The following is a 21,417-nucleotide window of genomic DNA, read 5'->3' as shown; positions in this document are numbered from 1 at the left end:
TCTGCTGCTATAAATAGACCTATGGATCTGGCGTTTCGCGCGAGCTGAAGTGTGTGGAAGTTTCACTGTAAATGAGGATGAAATAGTTGGTTGGACCGTTGTTTTCCCACTTCTAGTTGAATTTGATAAATCTAAATCTTTGTGATGCCTGCGTAAATGTCCCGTCATGTTTGTCGTGTTTCCCGTTGTTACGGCTGGCGGCTCGGGCCCGCCGCCGGCTCCGCTCCCCTAGTATGTATGTGTGTGTTTGTGTCGGCTGGTGCCCGTATAATGGTACTTCAGTTTGAATGCGCCAGCGCGACACTCTGATTGGAGGACTGTGCCAGCGCGACACTCCGATTGGACGACTGTGCCAGCGCGACACTCCGATTGGACGACTGTGCCAGCGCGACGCTATTGTGTATCCGTGTATTATACCCCTATTTGGTTATTGTTGTTTCTCCTCCGTTCTGTCAGTTCTGTCAAATGCGGTTATTATTTGTTCACCTTCCACTTTCACTCCCTTGTCAAACCCCTGCCTGAAATTTCAATTAAAACTACTCAGATGTTAAAGTCGACCCGTGTTTATCTACTCTATATTTTCTGTTATTGTGTTACTTCCCTTCCCCTTGACGAGCCGGGCGTAACACCGTGGCCGAGTACAGTACGCGCACATAGCATATCTTGCAACTGTGGTCTTTTTATCGACAACGTGAACGTTGTCGACATAACTCACCGGGAACGCAAAATGTTTCCAAACTGGTGACGAGAGAAGCGGGAGCGGCTTGAAGCACCATTGCTGTGTCTGTCCGCGCTTGCCATCATGACTGCAGGAGAAGTCAGCTAACAAGTGCCGTTAGCTAGTAGCTGAATGGCTGCGTCTCATTTGCTTTCCTGGGAGGTGGCGGTGGCGGCGGTGGCGGCGGGCGCGGGGGGGGGGGGGGGGGGGGCATCGAATCGTGTGTCCTCTCTTCTATTTCGATGCTCGAAATCGTGACGTAATTTCGATCGATTTCGATAAAAAATCGAAATCGTGACACCCTTAATATATATATATATATATATATATATATATATATATATATATATATATATATATATATATATATATATATATATATATATATATATATATATATATATATATATATATCCCGCGACCCTTGTGAGGAATAAGCGGTCAAGAAAATGGATGGATGGATGGATATATATATATATATATATATATATATATATATTAGGGGTGTTAAAAAAATCGATTCGGCAGTATATCGCGATACGAAAGCACGCAATTCTTGAATCGATTCAGTAGGCAGCCGAATCGATTTTTTTAACATCCATTTTTTTATGGAAAAATATTCAACAAAACGTCTAACTTTCACACCTTAAGCATGGAAGAATGTTATATTAATGGAACATTAAGCCTTAATATTTTATTTCAATGCTGTTCTAACATGGAAAAGGTTACAACCTGTTTGTTAAATACAGTGGCTCACAGTTATAAAACTGAAGTTTCAGATCAATAAATAATACATTTTCATACAAATCTTACAGCAGGGGTGGCAACCTGCGGTCCTCGAGGGCCGGAGTCCTGCAGGTTTTATAGATTTCCCTACTCGAAGTGCAGCTGATTCCAATTAACAGGCTCGTTATCAGGTTTCTGCAGAGCTTGCTGATGAGCTGATCATGAATCAGCTGTGTTGAAGAAGGGAAATATCCAAAACCAGCAGGAATGCGGCCCTCGAGGACCGGATCTCGCCACCCCTGTCTTACAGTATACATGTACAAGTTTACTCAATGGTATTTTCTAAATTTGAGTAAAAAAAAATCGCAACAATCGCCTTGTAAATTCATATCGGGATTAATCGGTATCAAATCGAATCGTGACCTATGAATCGTGATACGGATCGAATCGTCAGGTACTAGGCAATTCACACCCCTAATATATATATATGTTTTTTGGTTTTTTTCAGCAAGTTATGTTGAAAATTTCGGATCTAAAACTATTTCACATACAATTTTTTCATCAAAAGCAACTTGACACGCAATTACAGTGGCTACTATGGCTCCATGCTACGAGCTAGCAAGTTAGCTAGCTAGCATTGGTTAGCAGTCAGATTAACATTATTGTTGGAACAAGATATTGGATTAATGTAAAATGTTGGATTAATGTAACAATTAACTATAATTTTACTTCTTTTTTTTTGTTTTACATTTGACTGTGAATCCACCTCCTGACTGTCTCGTTTTTTTTAAACTAAAATTTCAGTCCAGTTTTTATAAAGTGACGAACGTTTTCGTCTCGTCTTCATTAGTCGAGGAAAATGCATACTGACTTAGTCCCACTTATTTTTTACTAATGAGGATTTTAATGTGGTCTAGTTTTAGTCAGGTGAAAAATGTGTGTTGACGAAATTATTTTTGTTTAGTTTTCATTGGGGAAATTAACACTATTATGATAGCATGTTTGTGCCATTAGTATATTAGCATTGTTTCCGTTGCCTCTATTTGACGCAGCTGTTAACGTGCAGCGACAACAATTTTTCCCAAAAGAAGAAATGTCCGAGCGGTCGGTGATGGTTGCGCTTGTTTGGCCGAGTCTCAGGTGGCTGCCATTTCCCAGCAGGCCAGATGGCAGCGCTGTGTGGGCAGCATGTTGGTGCGCGTGTGCGCGCGAGGGGCTAGCGTCAAGATGGCCAACAGTCTTGTGGACGAGGGAGGATTGCTCACACACGCTGTCCCTCTGCAGCTGCGCTGTTTCTACCTTCCAAAATATGCTTTTAATGACCAAAATCCTTCAATTGTTCGCTTTGAACCCAAAATGGCCGCCTTCCTGTTTCTCTTCAGACCATGGTGATTGTTATTATAGTTCTGGAATTTGTCATTTTAGTTAGTTTTTATTTCGTTTTTAGTGTGGTTTTGTTAATTTTTGTTCGCTTTAGTTATTTAATAAATGTTTTGTTTAGTTTTAGTTTTGTTTTTTAAACGTGTATTACTTAAAAAATACCACGGGAGGGATGTCATCTGAAGGTGCTTTTCTATTGGCTGCTTGACGTTACTTCTGTGTGACAATTTCAAATGTCCTTATTCCGGTTCATATTGAAAAATAAATGTACTTAAAATCACATTCAAAATCATCCCCAAAGGCTTGTGCATTAAATTAATTACCAAAGACAAAAACAAAGGACATTTTTGCTGTAATTATATATTTGTTAGTTTAGTAAACATAAAATGCAGTTTCAGTTAGTTTTCGTTTTTATTTTATTTTGTTACGGAATTGTTTTTGGAATTTTAGTTTTAGGTTGTTTTTTTTTCTCGTTAGTTTTAGTTAACTAAAATAACCTTGCTTCAGACATGGATTATTGATTTTTTTTTGTGGGTCTACTCATCATTGACATCTCAACCAAATTTCAAGTCGCTCCCCTCAAAAGTAGCTTGTCTCCTTGTAGGACCAAAATGACCCTAAAATGGCAGCAAGATACTTTTTTTTTTTTTTTTTTTTTTTTTTTTTTTGTGGCTCTAATCATGGTAGACATGTCTACCAAATGTCATGTCGCTAGCTTTGGGATGAATTTTCAAACTCTCTACAAAACAATATTCGAGGGACCCACAAAATGTTAGTTTGAAAGCAAAAGTCTGACTACTACCTGTGTCGTTTTGTTAGGTCTACTCCACCTAAACATTTAAAAATACACAAACACAAGGATGAGAAAAGTGTTTGTTTTTTTTGTTTTTTGTTTTTTTAAAATTATTTATTTATTTATTTATTTTTTTACTCATGAGGAGAACAGAGAGGTATCCAAGTCACGAATGCCTCAAGCCACTCTCTCTCTCCGTCTCTTTTTATTTGGGATGGTTCCTGAATCTCACGAGTGTGCTGCACATTTAAAGGGGTGGGGGGAAACACAACGTAGCGCAACGCTGCATTGTCTCAAAATAACACATTGCTCTGATTGATTATAAAGCGTATTCAAGTATAAACCTGTTTTTATCCGTCTACACTACCGTCCCCGAAAATGTAATCATCCTCCTTGTGATTGGGCGCACTTGTTTCTTTGTTGTCCCAGGCTCATCCAAAACACAGTCAACGCAATCTTTGAGCCACTTGATTTGTAGGCTCATCTGAAGTTTATATTTAGTAGCAAATATATGATCGTTTATATACTAGGGGTGTGAATTGTCTAGCACCTGACAATTCACGATTCGATTCAATACCGATTAATCCCAATACAAACTTATAAATCGATTGTTGCAATTTTGTTTGTTTTTTTAACTCCAATTTAGAAAATACTAATCATGTACACTGTAAAATTTGTATGAAACCCACTGTATTTACCAAATCGGTTGTAATCTGTTTCGTGTTTGAACAAGCATTGAAATCAAACATTAAAGGGATACTTCACTTATTTCGCCCATTATAGCAATAAAAAGTTAATATTTTGTCTATAATTAATTTGATACTTTCATTATTTTTCACGTACAATACATTTAAAAAACAATTTTGCCACTTTTTGTCGACTGAAAATGACATCACGTGTGCTCAGGTAACGACCAATCACAGCTCACCTGCTTTCTAGGTTTGGTCATGTGACATTCACAAGCTGAGCTGTGATTGGTTACCTGAGCCCTGAGCACATTGTGATGTCATTTTCAGTTGAAAAAAAATTTTTTTTAAAGGTACTAATTATACATGAAAAATAATGAAAATGTCAAATTTATTATAGACAAGATAGTAACGTTTAACTGCCAATAATGGCTAAATAAGAAAAGTTCACGATTTATTAATATAACATTCTTCCATGCTTAAGGTAAATAACCCTAAGTAAGACGTTTTGTTGACTATTTTTCCATCAAACATGGATGTTTAAAAATCGATTTGGCCGCATATCGAATCAATTTGAGAATTGTGCGCTGTAATATCGCGATGTATTGCCGAATCTATTTTTATTTTTTTTTAACACTCCTATTATATACGCTTTTATTGCAACACTTTTCCTGAATGGCTTCATGGGACTTTTTTTGTGGGACTATTCTACCAAAGCTACCAAATTTCATGTTGAAAGAAAAAAAAAAAAAACACGGGCTCCAGAAGCTGATTTTTTTTTTTCAAGAAGTCACTTGTAAGCGTTTGTCTTTGAAATGACCAAAATGGTCGTAATATGGTCGACTGTTAGGCGTGTCTTTTTCGAGCATGTATATATGGCTCGACCTGGAATTAAGCCTGAAATGTCTCCTTGGCTCCATTTTTGGTATCAGAGATGGTCGTAAACTTGGTCGCAGCAAGAATGTTTGCAAAAATGCAAAGTATGTTTAGTCCGACAAGAGCGTCGCAGTCGGACTTGCTAAATCCCAGATTAGCCAAGCGGAAAAAGTATCTGTGCTACTCGGTAAAACCGGCAGCTTATCGCTGCAAAATAAACATCTTGCCACTGGATTACACCTCGATTTATTTCCACGCCGCAGATGGACGATTGTTCCTCGACGATTCCGTCACACACTTTGTTTTGCCATCGAGTCAGTGCACGTAAAGCATCCATCAGTTCACTTGACAAGCCAATAAGAAGAAGAAGAAAAAAAAAAAGCGTTTGGATGGCATCTAAGTCGCCATCAAGCTGTCAGTGCAGCAAGCAACACATGGCCGGCTAATTTACATTTGTACTTTTTCTTTGATTTGATTTGTTGAGCAGGCGGGATTTGTTCATTATTTACAAAAGCGTGCGAGAAAAAGTAACAAAGTAACTCGACGAAAGAATTTGCCGCAAATGTTTCTTGGTTGTTTACTCGTCGATCACGGTGACGTGATTATTTGGATGATTATTGTTCGTCATTCAAAATGTTACTGGAATTTCTAATAATATATAATTTAAAAAATGAGATATTTGATCTGTTATTAATATGATTATTATTGGGTTTATTTGTATATATATATATATATATATATATATATATATATATAAATAATGGTTTTTGTCTTTAAATTGTTAAGAAATTCTTTATGGCTGCTTGAATTATTATTTTTAATTAATTTTAATTTGCAATTCATCCCTGCCATGATCTGTAATTTAAAAAAAAAAAAAAAAAAGCTATTAATTAATTTTAATTTTATTAATGTAAATTTGAATTAAGTACTTTATTATTTCTTGGATATATTTGATATATACAGTACAGTATTTATTTTGTCTTTTTTTTTCATTAAGGTAGTGGTCATATTTTAAAAATTGTTTGGTAGACTTTGGTGAATGTATTTAAATCGAGAAACTAAAAGTGAAATTTGAAATGTAAATATTTTCCTAAAATATAAATGTATTCCTCTCTCTGCTCCTTTTCGTCCACACTTTGTGTTTTTGTATAAATAAACACAAAACTATAAATATATATATATATATATATATATTTTTTTTTGATGACTTCCCTCATTTAATTTTCAGTAAGCAGCAACTTGTGTTTATTGGAGACACACACTTCATTCATGAACTAATTCCTCATATCCGCATCACCAGTGCAGCCATTTATAATTCTGATTCTTTTCATGTGTAAAGTATTGAATGAACAAATGCCGCCAGCCGTCCGGCCATCTCCCGTCCTGACTCATCGTCCCGTCCGTCTCTCGTCCGGCTGACGTTGCGTGTCGACGCTTTTGAATGTTTGCTTCTCTTCCGAGTGGGTCCGGGGGTCCGAGTGCGCCGTTCGTCTGCCGACGCCAAACCGCCACCGGTTCATCCCGACATCTGCGCCATTAAACACCCCCCCACAATCCAAGTCTGATGGCATCTGATGGGCTTTATTTGTTGACCTGGCGCCTGCCAAATAGTGAGCCAGCCGCGGAAGATTCCACAACGCGCTGAAAAGCCTCCGCCAAGGCTAAACTCTCCTATTTTGTTTCAGGCTACGGCGAACCCCCATTTATTTGGAGGTCAAAATTGTACATTTAACATATTTTCACATTTTGGGGGAAACTTATTTTACAAAAACCAAGAGCAACAGCAGTCGAACTTGGACTCGCATCCAAAATTCCCGTTCCACATTTTGTGACAAAAGTATACGGATTGACGATGACCAAATTTTTTGCCTTCAAATCATTTAGTCATCAAGCCGTTCTTATTAGGGATGTAACGATATCCAAACATCACGATACGATAATTATCACGATATTGTGGGGATGTTGATGATACTCGCTTCACAAGCATATTACGTTCCCCTTTATCTGACCATTAGCGTGGATTTTAAACATAGAAGGGTCAAAACATGCCTTGTCAAAATTAGACTGCACTAAAAAATGCACAAATGGAAAGCAACCTGACTTTTTTTTAACAGATGTTCTGCTTTTAACTAATTTGCGCCCAAATATGTATAAATATGTTCTATTTTAAACCTTTTAAGTGTCCCAAAAACATATTATACGTTTTTTTTTGTTTTTTTTTTATGCTAGAGCATACAGAAGGCTTTGATGCAGCCTCTCAACTGCAAAGAACAGTTGAAGAAATGGTAGTTATTACATAAATGGCCTGCAGGTGGCAGCAGAGCAAAGGAAATTAATCAGGGACATCTTGGAAAAAAAAAAAAAAAGCTCAATTACTCACAATTCTAAATAGATTTGTGAATAATGATGAAACTTAGCTATATTCTAATGCTAATTGCTGCAAAATGGAAACAGATATAAATATAGTTTTTTTTTCCTGATGAAAGAAGACACTTTAATCTTTCTTTTGGTAGGTTCCATGTTTTTAATAGCAATAGCACACAATATTCTGTGGGCCTTGGAAAATCAGTCCAAATCCAGTAAAACAGCCGGGAGTGAACGGAATTGCTTCTGTAAAAATGGCTGCCAGTGAATGACTTAATATTGTGACATGACATGGCAGTTTTGTTATTGCGATATCACGATATTGCCGTTATCATTACATCCCTACTTCTTATTCTCATGACCGCGGCAAACGCCTTAAATCCTCGAACCCCTTTTCTGGTTTTTGGCCGCATGACTTTCTCAACGCAAGTGCAGAGAGGTATTATGACGTTAATTTCAGCTAGCAGCAGAGGGCGACATTGCTCTCTAGCATGGTAGCTGAAAATTGATTTAATTGTTAAATTTATTTCTTATTCTACAAATGCAATATTAACCAATTGACATCAATAATTACGGCCACATATTTACATTATAAAAATGAAGCTACTGCCGTCGACATCTGTTGGCATAAAAAGCAGGACTGAAAAGCATTTCACATTCAAAAGTCTTCAGCAGAAACGAGGATGAGCTGAAACACTTCCTGTTGTCAAATCCATATTGTGTCAAACGAAACAGTGTCTCGCCATCTAGTGCTCCAAGGTGGAAGGGTTAGGGTTAGGTTAGTACGGCCCGGATAAACAAAATATTAGTTGTTATACCAAATCTAAAAAAAAATAGGAAGACTGTGAACGTGGAAGTCGGAGGGAGGCGGGGTTTACTGGACTGTGTTGAGACAACTCAAATAAATAAATAAATAAATACATGTGCATTTAGTTCTCTTTAGTGTCACAAAGTATTTGTACTTGCCACCATAGGAACTGATTCCAAATTAGTAATGCAAAATGTCTGCTATGTGAACCGCTACACGACATGATGCTTGCAACAGTGTGGTTGCAGTTTCTGTGTGCGTGTGTGTCCATGCTGTTGAGGGGATTGGCAGTGTGAGAGCGCCCTCTTGGTGTCGGCTGGACAACTGTTAGCGAGCGAGCGCACACACATTCACACACTCAAATGAAGACATTTGATTGTTTGTTTGTTTGTTTTTATCAAATATGGTTCGGATGGATTATGGATATTATTTGTTAATATTTCTGTTGTCTTTGGAGTTAAAAGGGAATTTTATTTTCAAATGTAATATAAACTAAATTAACACGTACTATTTAATTTGGTGTTTGTGCATCAAGTATTTTAAATGAATTGGGTACTTTATGTATTTATATTTAGTGATTTCTACATTAGACTGACTTTTTTTGTTCAAATGTAGACTTTTGATTGACTTTTTTTTTTTTAAACATAAGAAATTATCTTCATTTGAAGTTGTACTATCGATTGGTTTAAATGTATTATAGACCATTTTTACTATTTTGATATTTGTATATAATAATAATAATAATAAATGTATAAAATGGTATTACATGGACTAAATGAAGACATGATTGAGTAATCCAGTTTTCAATTAACTATTTTAAAAATTGTATTATTTGTTCATAAAATTGTGCATTTATCATATTGTACACAATTTCCACATTTTTATATCCGTTTTAAAAATATAGGCATGATATTACATTTTGTTTTTTATTGTTTACCGTCATATTTTAATAATTTGACTATATGGCATTTTTCAAATTCACATTTAATGGTATTAAATGATTTGGTCTGTCCTATATAATAAATGTTTGTTTTTTTTCCAATCTTGTCAACTCAATGTATTTTTCTGTGTTGCCTTCAGGGTCGCTGCGTAAATTTCAGCCGCGTTCGCCGTTAGAGGACGTCGATGACAACGACGACGAGATGCTCTACGCCATGAACCAGAGAAGAATTTCACACTTTTGTTTTCCCCCATATTTATATTTACGTTCTACACCACTTTTAGTATTTGTGTTATTATTATTATTAATATGATCCCACAATCATTCCGGGACACTGAATGCATCGGCGAGCATATTGAAGGAGAAACAAAGAAGAGTTTGTCAGAACAATCTCTGGGGTGGGCAAATCATGGGGCGGGGCCTCCCGAAGGGGCGGGGCCTTCCCACAATGTCGCTCGTCTTCCTCTCGGCGACGTCTCGTCAACATGGAACTCGCTGGCGTCTGTTTTGTTTTTTTTTGTTTTTTTTCTCCTTTTCACGCATGACGGGTGGACGACAGGACGGACGCCCCCGAGGTCTTCGGACCCCGGCAAGACTTTGCCCTTCCCGAGACACCTTTCCGCCCGTCGTCAGGGAATTAATAGAGCGTAGCGCCCGCCCCACTGACTGCACCGCCGGCTTATTATTTGTCTTTGTTTTGTCCAAAAATCATTTCAAAGAAAGTCCTCAATGCACTTTGTACAGATTTTAGCCTTGAAATATTTTGACCACCAAAGATGAACTGTTGAATGTTTTTTTTTGTATTCGCTTTGGCACACTTGAAGTCAGCTTACGCTTAATTTTACTTGCCAATCAAACGAGCACGCGCTGATATTTTACGATATTCTAATCAGTGTTTTACTTTTTTTTTTTTTTTTTTTAAGGAATTTTGTCATATTTTTATAGTACAAAAATATTTTGGAAATAAATATATTTGTTTATTTAATTACTTTGACTTTATTCTTTTTTTTGATGAAATACATAAATAAAAGCTTATTTCTTTAAAAAAATAAATAAATAGATTTTTCTGTCCTTCCATCCATCCATTCATCCAAGTCCCACATTTTTTTTTCTTTTTTTTTTTTTTTTTTAAAAAAGCTCAGAATTGTTCATTCGGTAGTCTTACCGATTCAACATCTTGTCATCATTGCTCTTTTTTTTTTTTGTTTGTTTTTTGTTTTTTTTTTGTGTGTAAGTGTGCGTGCGTTTGCGTGTGTGCGTTTGCGTGCGTTTGCGTGCGTGCGCGTGCGTGCGTGTGCGTGCGTGCAAATACGTATAAATTTATACTCATTCATTCACCTAAAACCTTATAAATATCCCATTACCCTTCGCCTTAACCAGGTACTTCAGAATCTTGCCAGAGTCGTGAGGTTTAAATGGTCAGGAGACCAAGTCCCACATTTAAAAAAAAAATTACATTTGTATGAATACTTTTGATTCAAAGTGTAAAGAGTGTAAGAGTATTTTTTTATATATATTTTTTATTTAATTTTATTATATAAAGAACAAAAATATTGTAGTATAAATTATTTTATGACATTAAGATGCATTTTAAAATTAAATTCAACATTTTGTAACGTCCAAATATTTTAAAATTTACTTCTTCTTTTTTTAAATTTATTTTTTATTTTTTACAAATATTCACAATCAGAAACATTCTAAATATTTTTGAATGTATTTTTTTGTTTAATAGTATGAAATAAACGAATAAAAAACATTACATTATGATAAATGAAATATTTTGACATTGAGCATATATCATTATTCAGCAAATTCCAGAAAAAAATAAAATAAAATGATTTTCTGACATTCTGGGTGTTTTTACACAACACGATTTATATTCAGAGCGCGCTTATTTGGACAACAAGAAAAATGTTTCAATGTGTTTTGAGGATGAGATGTTTGGCCTCTCTTGTTTGTCGTCAGGAAATTAATAGAGCATATTTGGGCCGGGGGGCCCGCCTGGGCAGGGGCAATGGACGGACAAATGGATGGAAGGACTGACGGATGCTTGAGATTTTGTTTTGAAGGATTGATGCCTTGAATTCTCTTGACACGTGCTGGTGCTCAGCAAGGCATGGACTTATTTATTTATTTATTTATTTTAATCGACAACAAAAACAAAAATGGTCATTAAAACTAGACTAAGTGCAATTTCTGGAGAAATTGCGTGGGAATGCGGAAATCTGAATGCTAAGATTTGAATGCATGTGGAATGCTTATGAAGTAAAATGAGAGATAAATTATGAAATTATGACCTCCTGGTTACTGGACAATGCAATTTACCAACTGTGCCACTGAGCAGTATCAGACACCTGGTAAAGTTGTATGTATGGAAGTGGGCGTGGAAAGTGATACTTAGAAAAAGTTCAATGTCTGTCCCATTGAAAATGAATGGGCAAAAGTTTATATTAAATGTTAAATTGTATAAATACTGTAAGTAATGTGAAATCAGACGATATATTCCCAAGATGGCGTGAATTTGTGAAGCTAGTTGAAATTTGAACAATGTAAATTGGAAGTATTATGTGGGAGTTGTTACGTCGCAAAAAAGTGTGGAGAATAAAAAATCACAATAACATATGTGGGAATGCTTCAGCATTCCCACATATGTTATTGTGATTATGTTACTTTATTTTATTTTTTTTGTATTTACCACAAATTTATGATATTTTATGTTTCAATTATTAAAAAATATTTTTGACATTTGAAGTATTTTTTACGTTATAATTACACAATTTTGAATATTTTTAAAACTTTTTTAAATTACAGTTAGATTTATGACTTGACTCATGGATTTTTCTTCACTTTTTGAAGACATAAACGTGTTTTTCAGTTCAAAATTGAACTTTTTTTCTTGAAATGTGGCAAAAGCTTTCCAAAATTCATTTCCAAGTGAAATTGAAACGGTTGTCTCCATTCACTTGATCAGCGTCACATGACCCGGACGACTGACAACAGACCCAAACCAATGAAGAAAAATGGGGCCACGCCTTGTCGTCCGGCTCGTCCGCACCCCAAACGCAAACTCAAAGCAACGGATGCGACGGACGGATAAGTATTGTTCATTTCCAGAAATGATGTAGCCTATTTTTTCTTAGCGTGCAAGCTGGGGGGGAGGCTAGGGTGGTCGCTTGTTGTTGTTTTTTCTTGCTCATGTGAAGGAAAAAAAAAAAAAGGCCGGAATGACGCCGTCACTTTGCGATGGGGGTCCGCGTGGAGATTGGAGTGGAAAAAGCTTGACAAGGCCGCCGCCCCTTTGATGGCGAGCGCTATGGACAATGACCGGTGGCGGCTGCTGGCCGACCGCCCCCCTCGCCCAACCGACCGACCGACCGCCTTGGCGCATGACACCAAAAATAAGTACAAGTGCCGTCAACGCCGACATAACCCGTCTAATTATTATTCCTTTGTTCGCCACTCGTCGACACGCCCCCCCCCCCGACCTGACCTGCCATGGCGGACATTTTGTCTATTGTCTGTAAAAGTTACACATGAGTTACAAAATGGACCTTTTTGATAACGACAAAAAATTATGAAAAATTTGTATGAAATTACTTTTTTTTTTTTTTTACAGTTTATATTCAAAAGACATTTTGATCATTTTTTTTTTATTCTAGTTTATTGTTGGGATTTTTCTACAGCCGTTGAAATTCAATTTTTTTTTTTTTTTTGTAAATTATGAACACGGTACACTTTTTGCAGTCTCGCTGTTTCACAGATTTTTATTTTTATTTTTAGTGCAATTTGTGCATTTTAGAGCATGCATTTTTTTCCAGTAATGTACCTATTTTGTCAAATTTATGAAGGTTTGAACATTGACAATTTTTTAACAAGAGAAAAATTAGAAAATGTAAATGCCTCGATGAGAAAAAAAAACGGGGTTATAGAGCCTTAACACATTTATAATAAATGTAACTATTACTATACGTGGCGGATTTCATTTATTGGGGTATTTTTTGGGACCTAACCCCAGCGGAAAACGAGAGAAAACTATTGAGAGTTTATTGTTGTTTCCAAGCAGAAAATAACATTTTAAAATATTTTCCAAACTTTTAATGCCAAATTAAGTTTCATGTGCTTTTCACTGAAAACTAATGCAAATGTGTCTTAAGGTTTTCAGTTTTTTTTGTTTTTTTTATGCGGTCCATCTTAGTCACTCAATTAACATTAATGCCGCAGTCGAGCGCCTCGTCGTATTGTTGCAATACACCAGAGAGATCTGGGAGTTGAAGTAGCATGATGAGGCGGCCACTTTGCATTCACACAATAGCAGAATTTTTATGAAGCTGTTTGTCTACTGTTAATGCAAGAAGTGTCTTTCAACCTTTTGCTATGACTGTCTAAAATTTGAAATCATCAATACCAATACAAGACATTTACAGATTTAAAAACAAAGTGGCAAAAAAATAAATGAATAGAAAATAATAATTTCAGGGGCGGTTGAGTGGTTAGCACGTGGACATTTTGTCAACTCTCAAAAAACGGCAGACATTTTGTCAACTGTCAACAACAAAAAAGTTGTGAAGAATTAATGACACAGTCCAAGTCTGGAATTTTGAAGTCAAACACATTGAATGTTCGTGTGCGTGTTGTTGTTTTGTGTCCATATTTGCAACACGCGTGTGCTGGTGGTGAACACGCTAAAGGGGATCTTTAATTGGGCCCGTGCGGATTTATGCGGGCCGACAGGGAGCGCCATTATACACTGCTGTTTGTGTGTGTGCGTGTGTGTGTTTTTTGGATGGAGTGGATAATGTGCAACCTCTCCCTCTGTCCAGTCACCGGAGGCGTGGCACACGCACACACATATGCACATACGATCCCTCCGAGGTCTTCATCGCCTCAAAAATCAGGTCTCGCGTTTAGAAAAAAATATGCACTTGCGCACCTTCTGCTTTGTCCGTGTTTGCCCAACTGTGTGTGTGCGCGTCTCTTGAAACCCGAACCCTTGTTCGGAAATCCAAATATGGGTTCGGGTTCAAACTGTGGGTTTTTCGAATTACAACACTGCAAAAAGGACAGTAGAAAATTGAAGAAAAAGAATATAGTAAAATAAGAAAATTATTACTTCAAATAAGCAAAATGATCTGCCAACAGAACAAGAAAAAAATATTTAAATTTACCTGTAAAATGTAGAAAAATAAGAAAATACTATTCCCATATCAACCACAGCGGTCTTGAAAATAATATTTTTATACAAAAAAAAAAACCAAGTTATATTATATATACACCCACTGGCCGTTTTTTTGTAATAACTACCATTGCTTTAAGCGGACCTTTTCATGTCAGAAGCTGTATAAAAAAAAAAACAAAAAAAAAACGTATAAATACGTTTTTGAGAGTGCAGGACAAAGTATTAAAAAATGTTTTTGGGTTTGAATGAGTTAACCAATCACAGTGAAATTCATGTTCACACACACACACATCTGCCTCTGATTAACACTCCCACAAATTTCAGATGTTCTAGTTGGCTTTTTCCTGACATTTCTGTAGTTACAAGCTATGGTCTTCCCCATTAAAAGAAAAAAAAATGTCAGGAAAAGCCTAAATGAAAATCTCAATTTTTTTTCGGGTTAATCCAAATCTCTTTATTTATTTTTTTTATTTATTTTTAAATCACACTGTAAGCTATTAGACATTTATTATTAGACATTTAAGATGAGAAATGATTTCAATGTGTTTTGAGATGATTTTAAAACTACAACTGCAAAAAGGAGAAAATTGACGAAAAAAAATATAGTAAAATAAGAAAATTATTACTTCAAATAAGCAAAAAATTTTATTATTGGATAACTTTGCCTGAGTGTCAAGCAGGGAAGTATCAGGTCACATTTTTAATTGTCTTCGGTATGACCCAGGCTGGGATTGAACCCACAACCTCCAAGTCTGAGTGTAGGCACTCTACCACTAGACCACTGAATTTGGATATCGAAATATTGGAAAGATGAAAAATGAGCTTAGTAAATATAACAAAACTGGCTGTTAACACTCAAGGCCAAGACTTCTTGATCAAATAAGATAATTAAGTAAAAAAAATATCTAAAAAATAAGCACAATGATTTTGTCTGACAATTTCATTTGATGTAAAAATAACTTATCAAAGGAAGGAGTTAAATTTAGGAAATTATATCTTAGTTAAGATTTTGGGTTTTGCAGTGAAGTCCTCTTATTTTCAATAAAAGTGCATGTTCGTTGCATGTTCGGGTTTCAAGTTAAGGTCTCAAGCAAGGTTATTTTAGTTAACTAAAACTAATGGAAAAAAAAACTAAAATTCAAAAAACAATTCCGTTAACGAAATAAAATGAATATGAAAATACTGTAACTACATTTTATGTTTACAAAACTAACTAAAACTAAGTATAATTATAATGAAAATGTCCTTCGTGTTAGTCTTTGGTAATTAATTTCATGTATGAGCCTTTGGGTTTGATTTTAAATGTGATTTTAAGTAGGTTTATTTTTTAGATTAACCGGATAAGGACATTTGAAAGTGTGTAACACAGAAGCGATGTCATCTAGCAGCAGCCAATAGAAAAGCACCTTCAGATTTACGTCGCTCGCATGGTGTTTTTGAAATATTGCGCACAAGTAATACACATTTAAAACTAAAACTAATACTGAAACTAACTAAAATAAGCATTTATTAAATAACTAAAACTAATAATAAAAACTAACAAAGCCACCCTGAAATTAATTACAACTAGCTAAATGTAAAAAACAAAACTCAAAACGAAATAAAAACTAACTAAAGTGTGCCGGTGTTTACCCGCCTGGAAAGCGAGGCAGCACACGAGGGCGTCAGCGGCATGCTGGAGGGGGGGTCTTTGCCGCCGTCTATTTTCACGGCGTACGCAGGCGGCGCGGCAGCTAACAGCTAGCCGCTAAATCCGCCACTGAGCCGGTGCCACAAGGTTGTGTTTTGACAGCGCGCTGCTCCGCTTGAGCCGTCTGGCTCGCCGGGTTGCCCTCGTTTGCACAGGTGCCGGCGGGGGGGGGGCCAAACTTGGTGGACCTCCGCCAAGGCAGAGAGCCGCGCCGCCTTCCAGCTCGTAAAGAGTTGTGACGCAAGCGATACGGGAAAACATCAACATCCGTCAGTTTATCTTTCTTTTTTTTAATCGTCCATCCATCCATCGTCCAGCTAAGCTAGCTTGGCTAGCTCAAGTTGCCGATGTTAGCATTGTGCAAACAAGCTAAGAGTGTATCGCTTAGCTTGTTTACGCAATGCTAATATTATGCTGCTAACACAAATCCTACTTACTAGCCGTATTAGCTGTAAAAATAATTTTCTTAGGTTGGAAACCAAAATACTGTCAACTTTATACTACTAAAGCTAGGCCTACTTGCTATCTGTGGTCACTGGCAAGTTTGGACAACTAAGCTAGCTTAATTCATGAAGTATCAATCAGTCTTTCAATTTGACGCCTTTATCATCCAGCTGTCCATTGTCCAGCTAAGTCTTAGCCAGCTAAGCTACCAATGCTAGCTCCATTTACCTATTATCTGCATAATGTTAGCATTGTGTAAACAAGCTAAGAGTGTATCGCTTAGCTTAATTGTTTATGCAATGCTAAAAGAAGTTTACGCAATGTTAGCATTGCGTAAACAAGCTAAGCGATACTCTTAGCTTGTTTACACAATGCTAACATTATACTGCTAACATAAAGCCTACTTACTAACCGCAGAGCAAACTGTGCTCGTGTTAGCTGTAAAAATAATTTTGTTAGCTTGGAAACCAAAACACTGTCAACTTTATACTACTAAAGTGAGGCCTACTTACTATCCATGGTTACTGGCAAGTTTGGATAACTAAGCTAGCTTAATTCATGAAGCATCAACCAATCTTTCAATTGATGCTTTTTTCATCCTGCTGTCCATTGTCCAGCTAAGCCTTAGCCAGCTAAGCTACTAAGATTAGCTTCAGTTGTCTATTATCCACAAAAGAGTCATTTACATTATGCTGCTAGCAAGAGGCCTGCTTACTATCTGTGGAGAAAACTGTGCTTGTATTAGTTGTGAAAAAAAGATTTAGCTCGGTATCCAAAATGCTTTCAACTTTATACAACTGAAGTGAGCTAGCTATGCCAGGCTAGCTCTGTACCTGGGTAGTATTCATCTAGCCAAGCAGCTTATCTTGCCATCCATGTGTCTCATCCATTTATCCTTCGTGCTATCCATCGTAGCTACGTTTGTAGCAAGATCAGCTAACTGTGCTCGCATTAGCTGTAAAAATAATTTTGTTAGCTTGGAAACCAAAATACTGTCGTTATACTACTAACTCAACTCAACTTTATTTCTAGAGCGCTTTAAGAATAGGCGTTGCTGTATACAAAGTGCTGTACATAAACATCAGTTTTGCAGTAAACAAGAACAAAGCAAACATATTGAAGTGCGAATAGTTTTTTTTTTTTTTTTTTTTTTTTACAAGTAAATACTAAAACGAGGCCTACTTACTATCCGTGGTCACTGGCAAGTTTGGATAACTAAGCTAGCTTAATTCATGAAGTCCTGTCAAGTCCATTGTCCAGCTAAGTCTTAGCCAGCTAAGATACCAAGACTAACTCCAGTTGCCTAATATCGGCGAAAAAAAAAGACTCATACAGTCTTTACATTATGCTGCTAGCATGAAGCCTGCTTGCTATCCATGGAGAAAACTGTGCTCATATTAACTGTAAAAAAAGATTTTAGCTCGGTATCCAAAGTGCTTTCAACTTCATACAACTAAAGTGAGCTAGCTAAGCTAAGCTAGCTATGTACCTTTGTGCTATCCATCGTAGCTACATGCTAGCAGTGTTATTCTCTCCATACATTTGTAGCACTCAGCGAGATCAGCGGTCATTGGCGGGGATGTGTTGGAAGGGGGCGTGAACACTAAAGCTAAAGCTACAACATCCCATAAGCTCCCGGTGGGCCTCGTTTGCTCTCCCACCGCCCCTCTGAACCCGAGCTGAACCGAACCGGCAGCTGACGGACGGGCCCGAGAGCCAATCGCACGGCAGGGAACGCCGGCGAGTAGGCGGGGAGGGGGTGTCTTAGCAGTCACCTTGCCGGAAGCGCTCCGCGTGGCGCTTTAATGAAGGCGGGCGGATGGGGGGCGCGTGTCCGGGAGGTGTTGTTGATGAGGATGAGGACGATGATGTCATGTCGAGCTGGCGCGAGAGGCAGCAGATCGCTTCTGACTCGGTCAGCAGATGTTTGGAAATGGCGCTAATGCGAGCGCGCTGCCGCCTCGACGGGGCGGCGGAGGGGGAAACTGATTGTGAGCGAAACTGAAATACGAACAAGACTATTTTTAGCCGCTTGTCGCTGGCCAATGAAAAGCAAGCAGACAAGAATGAAATGTGAACGTTTGCAGTATATAGCTGTGGATTACAGAAGCGAATTGCATTCACTAGGGGAAAAAAAAAAACTGTTTTTCTCACTATTTTTTGGGGGGGGTCTTTGTTTTTTGAGTATTTTTTTCTGTTTTACTGAATATTTTTTTGTGTCATTAAAAAAATCTGAAAAACAGGAAAAGAAATATTCAGAATAACAGTGGGAAAAACATTTAAAAAAAAAACAGAAAAAATATTCAAAAAAACAACTTCTGTTTTTCTAAGTTTTTTTTTTTTTTTTTTTTTAAACTCTGAATTCCAAGTGACTTGTTGTAGACTGGCGGCACGGTAGTCTCGTGGTTAGCACGTCCGCTTCCCAGTTCTGAGGTCTCCGGTTCGAGTCCAGGCTCGGACCTTCCTGGGTGGAGTTTGCATGTTCTCCCCGTGCCTGCGTGGGTCTTCTCCGGGTACTCCGGTCTCCTCCCACATTCCAAAGACATGCATGGCAGGTTAATTGGGCGCTCCGAATTGTCCCTAGGTGTGCGTGTGTGTGGATGGTTGTTCGTCTCTGTGTGCCCTGCGATTGGTTGGCAACCAGTCCAGGGTGTCCCCCGCCTACTGCCCAGAGCCAGCTGAGATAGGCGCCAGCAGCCCCCGCGACCCTTGTGAGGAATAAGCGGTCAAGAAAATGGATGGATGGATGGATTGTTGTAGACTACTGACTTGTATATATGACTGGATAGCCGATAGCCCGTACACGCCAGCGCAAGCCGTTAAAGTCACAGGGCGGCCATCTTGTTACTCCCACCTCGTGAGCAGACTGCTGTATAAACTATACGGTATACGTACAGATGAGACATATACAGCTCGTAGGCAGTTAGTATAAGGCCGGAGGCGGGGTGGTCACTATTTTTTAACAACTACAAAAAAACAAACAAAAAAAAAGGACGCAACCCCAACCCCCGCCCCCTGCCTCCGGCCTTATACTAACTGCCTACGAGCTGCTGGTAAGGTGGGAGTAACAAGATGGCCGCCCTGTGACTTCAACGGCTTGCAATAGTGTGGATGGGCTATCTGCTATCCAGTCATATATACAGGTCAGTGGTCTGCAACAAGTTACTTGGAGTTCAAAGGTAAAAAAAAAAAGAAAAAAAGAAAAAATACTCCAAAAAACAGAAGTTGTTGCTGTTTTTTTTTAAATAATGTTTTTCTAAATAATTTTTTTCTCCTGTTTTTCTGAATAATTTTCTCCCTGTTTTTTTTGTTTTTTGTTTTTTGTTTTTTTATGACAGAATTTTTTTTTCAGTAAAACAGAAAAAAAATATTTTGAAAAACAGAAAAAAAAAAATACTAAAAAAAAAAAATACTAAAAAAAAAATATATATATATTTTTTTCCTTCCAAGGGAATGCAATACACTTCCGCAGTGGATAAACATTTAAACCACCAAGACTTTTTCTTTGAAAATTCAACCCCTGAAGAATTTGGTAGATACCATGAGATCAGCAACAAAAAAAAGTCTCAAGCCATACATTTAAAGACACAAGATGGCTGCCATTTTGGTTCCAAGTGGCCATTTTGAAGGATACTTCAAAGACAAGATCCTCAGAGAGAGACGTTGAATATATGGATCCTAAAGTATGTTTCCCGACGTGAGCAAGGGTGAGAGGCGTGAAAACAACATCTAGAAATCGGTTCCGTATGTTGACGCAATTTGCTGATGGACCCAGGCTGTTTTTGACGGATGGAAAAAAATAAAAAATCCACAGATTAGCGACGCTTGATCCTCAGCGAAGGGGAACACGGGTGAAAGGTGGCGAGCCACGCCGGCCTCCGATTGGTCCGTAAAAGTCAGGCTTAGCCTAGCCGCTAGCTGTTAGCCCCGCACGCTAGCATGCCGACTCATTATTTTTTTTATCACTCATTCATACATACACAAGCTCACTTCATGTAAGCCACATGGGTCTCCCAGGCGGGGGAGCGAACCCACGCCAACCGGCACCAAAGGCAAGTGACGGTTCCACTCCTCCACCTGGAGTGCATGCCGACTCATTATAAACAACTGGACATCAACATGTTTGTCACCTTGGAAGCAAAAATGTCACGGGTCACAACATGTTTGTGGATAAAAGGTGTGAAATGTCGTAATTTGGTTTGTTCAATTAAATTGACTTAAAAGCTTACTGCGTATTAATGAGGATTTTAGAAAAGATTCTAATCATTATGTTTGACTTTGCATGAAATGTAAACAAAGCACACTACTTGCTCCAAAATATTTTTCACTAATAATAATAATAATAAAAAACAATTCTTATTTCCATTGTAGATTAACAACATAGCTTGATGATGTTTCCACATAGCTTATCAATGTAGCTTACGTAACTTAGCGATGCTGTATGTTTAGCGATGTAGCTTCGCCAAATACCGTAATCTGACACAGCTTAATGCTAAAGTTTAGAACGCTAGTTTAGCGAGGTTGCGACATAGTTTAGTGATGTTTAGTGACATAATTTAGTGATGTAACAGCAACCTCGCAATATAGCTTAGCTGCATAGGGATGAGGCTTAGCGATATAGCTTAGCAATGTAGCTTAGCAACATGATGTAACAGCAAGCTAGCATAATAGCTTAGCTGCGTATTGATTAGCTTAGCAATGTAGCTTAGCGACATTGCGTCATACTGTAGATAGCAACGTGGTGACAGATTAGTGAGGGAGCGGAAGTGTCCGTGTTTCCGACCCCGAGTTTAGTGAGATTACGACATAGTTTAGT

General features: G+C 37.6%; 1 protein-coding gene across 2 annotated transcripts in view; it reads left to right on the top strand.

Annotated features, from left to right (window-relative positions):
* The window catches only part of antxr2a (ANTXR cell adhesion molecule 2a), a 98,780-nt gene extending 88,504 nt beyond the window's left edge, over positions 1–10,276 (top strand). For both annotated transcript variants that reach the window (XM_077522440.1, XM_077522441.1), the window contains one exon: positions 9,432–10,276. In XM_077522440.1, the coding sequence (XP_077378566.1) occupies positions 9,432–9,467 (36 nt within the window). In that variant the 3' untranslated portion in view covers positions 9,468–10,276. The remainder of the gene's footprint in view (positions 1–9,431) is intronic.
* The last annotated feature ends 11,141 nt before the right edge of the window (positions 10,277–21,417 follow it).

The sequence above is a fragment of the Festucalex cinctus genome, chromosome 5 (assembly GCF_051991245.1).
Source record: "Festucalex cinctus isolate MCC-2025b chromosome 5, RoL_Fcin_1.0, whole genome shotgun sequence".
Classification (NCBI taxonomy): domain Eukaryota; kingdom Metazoa; phylum Chordata; class Actinopteri; order Syngnathiformes; family Syngnathidae; genus Festucalex; species Festucalex cinctus.
This window is presented reverse-complemented; position numbering and strand designations above follow the sequence as displayed.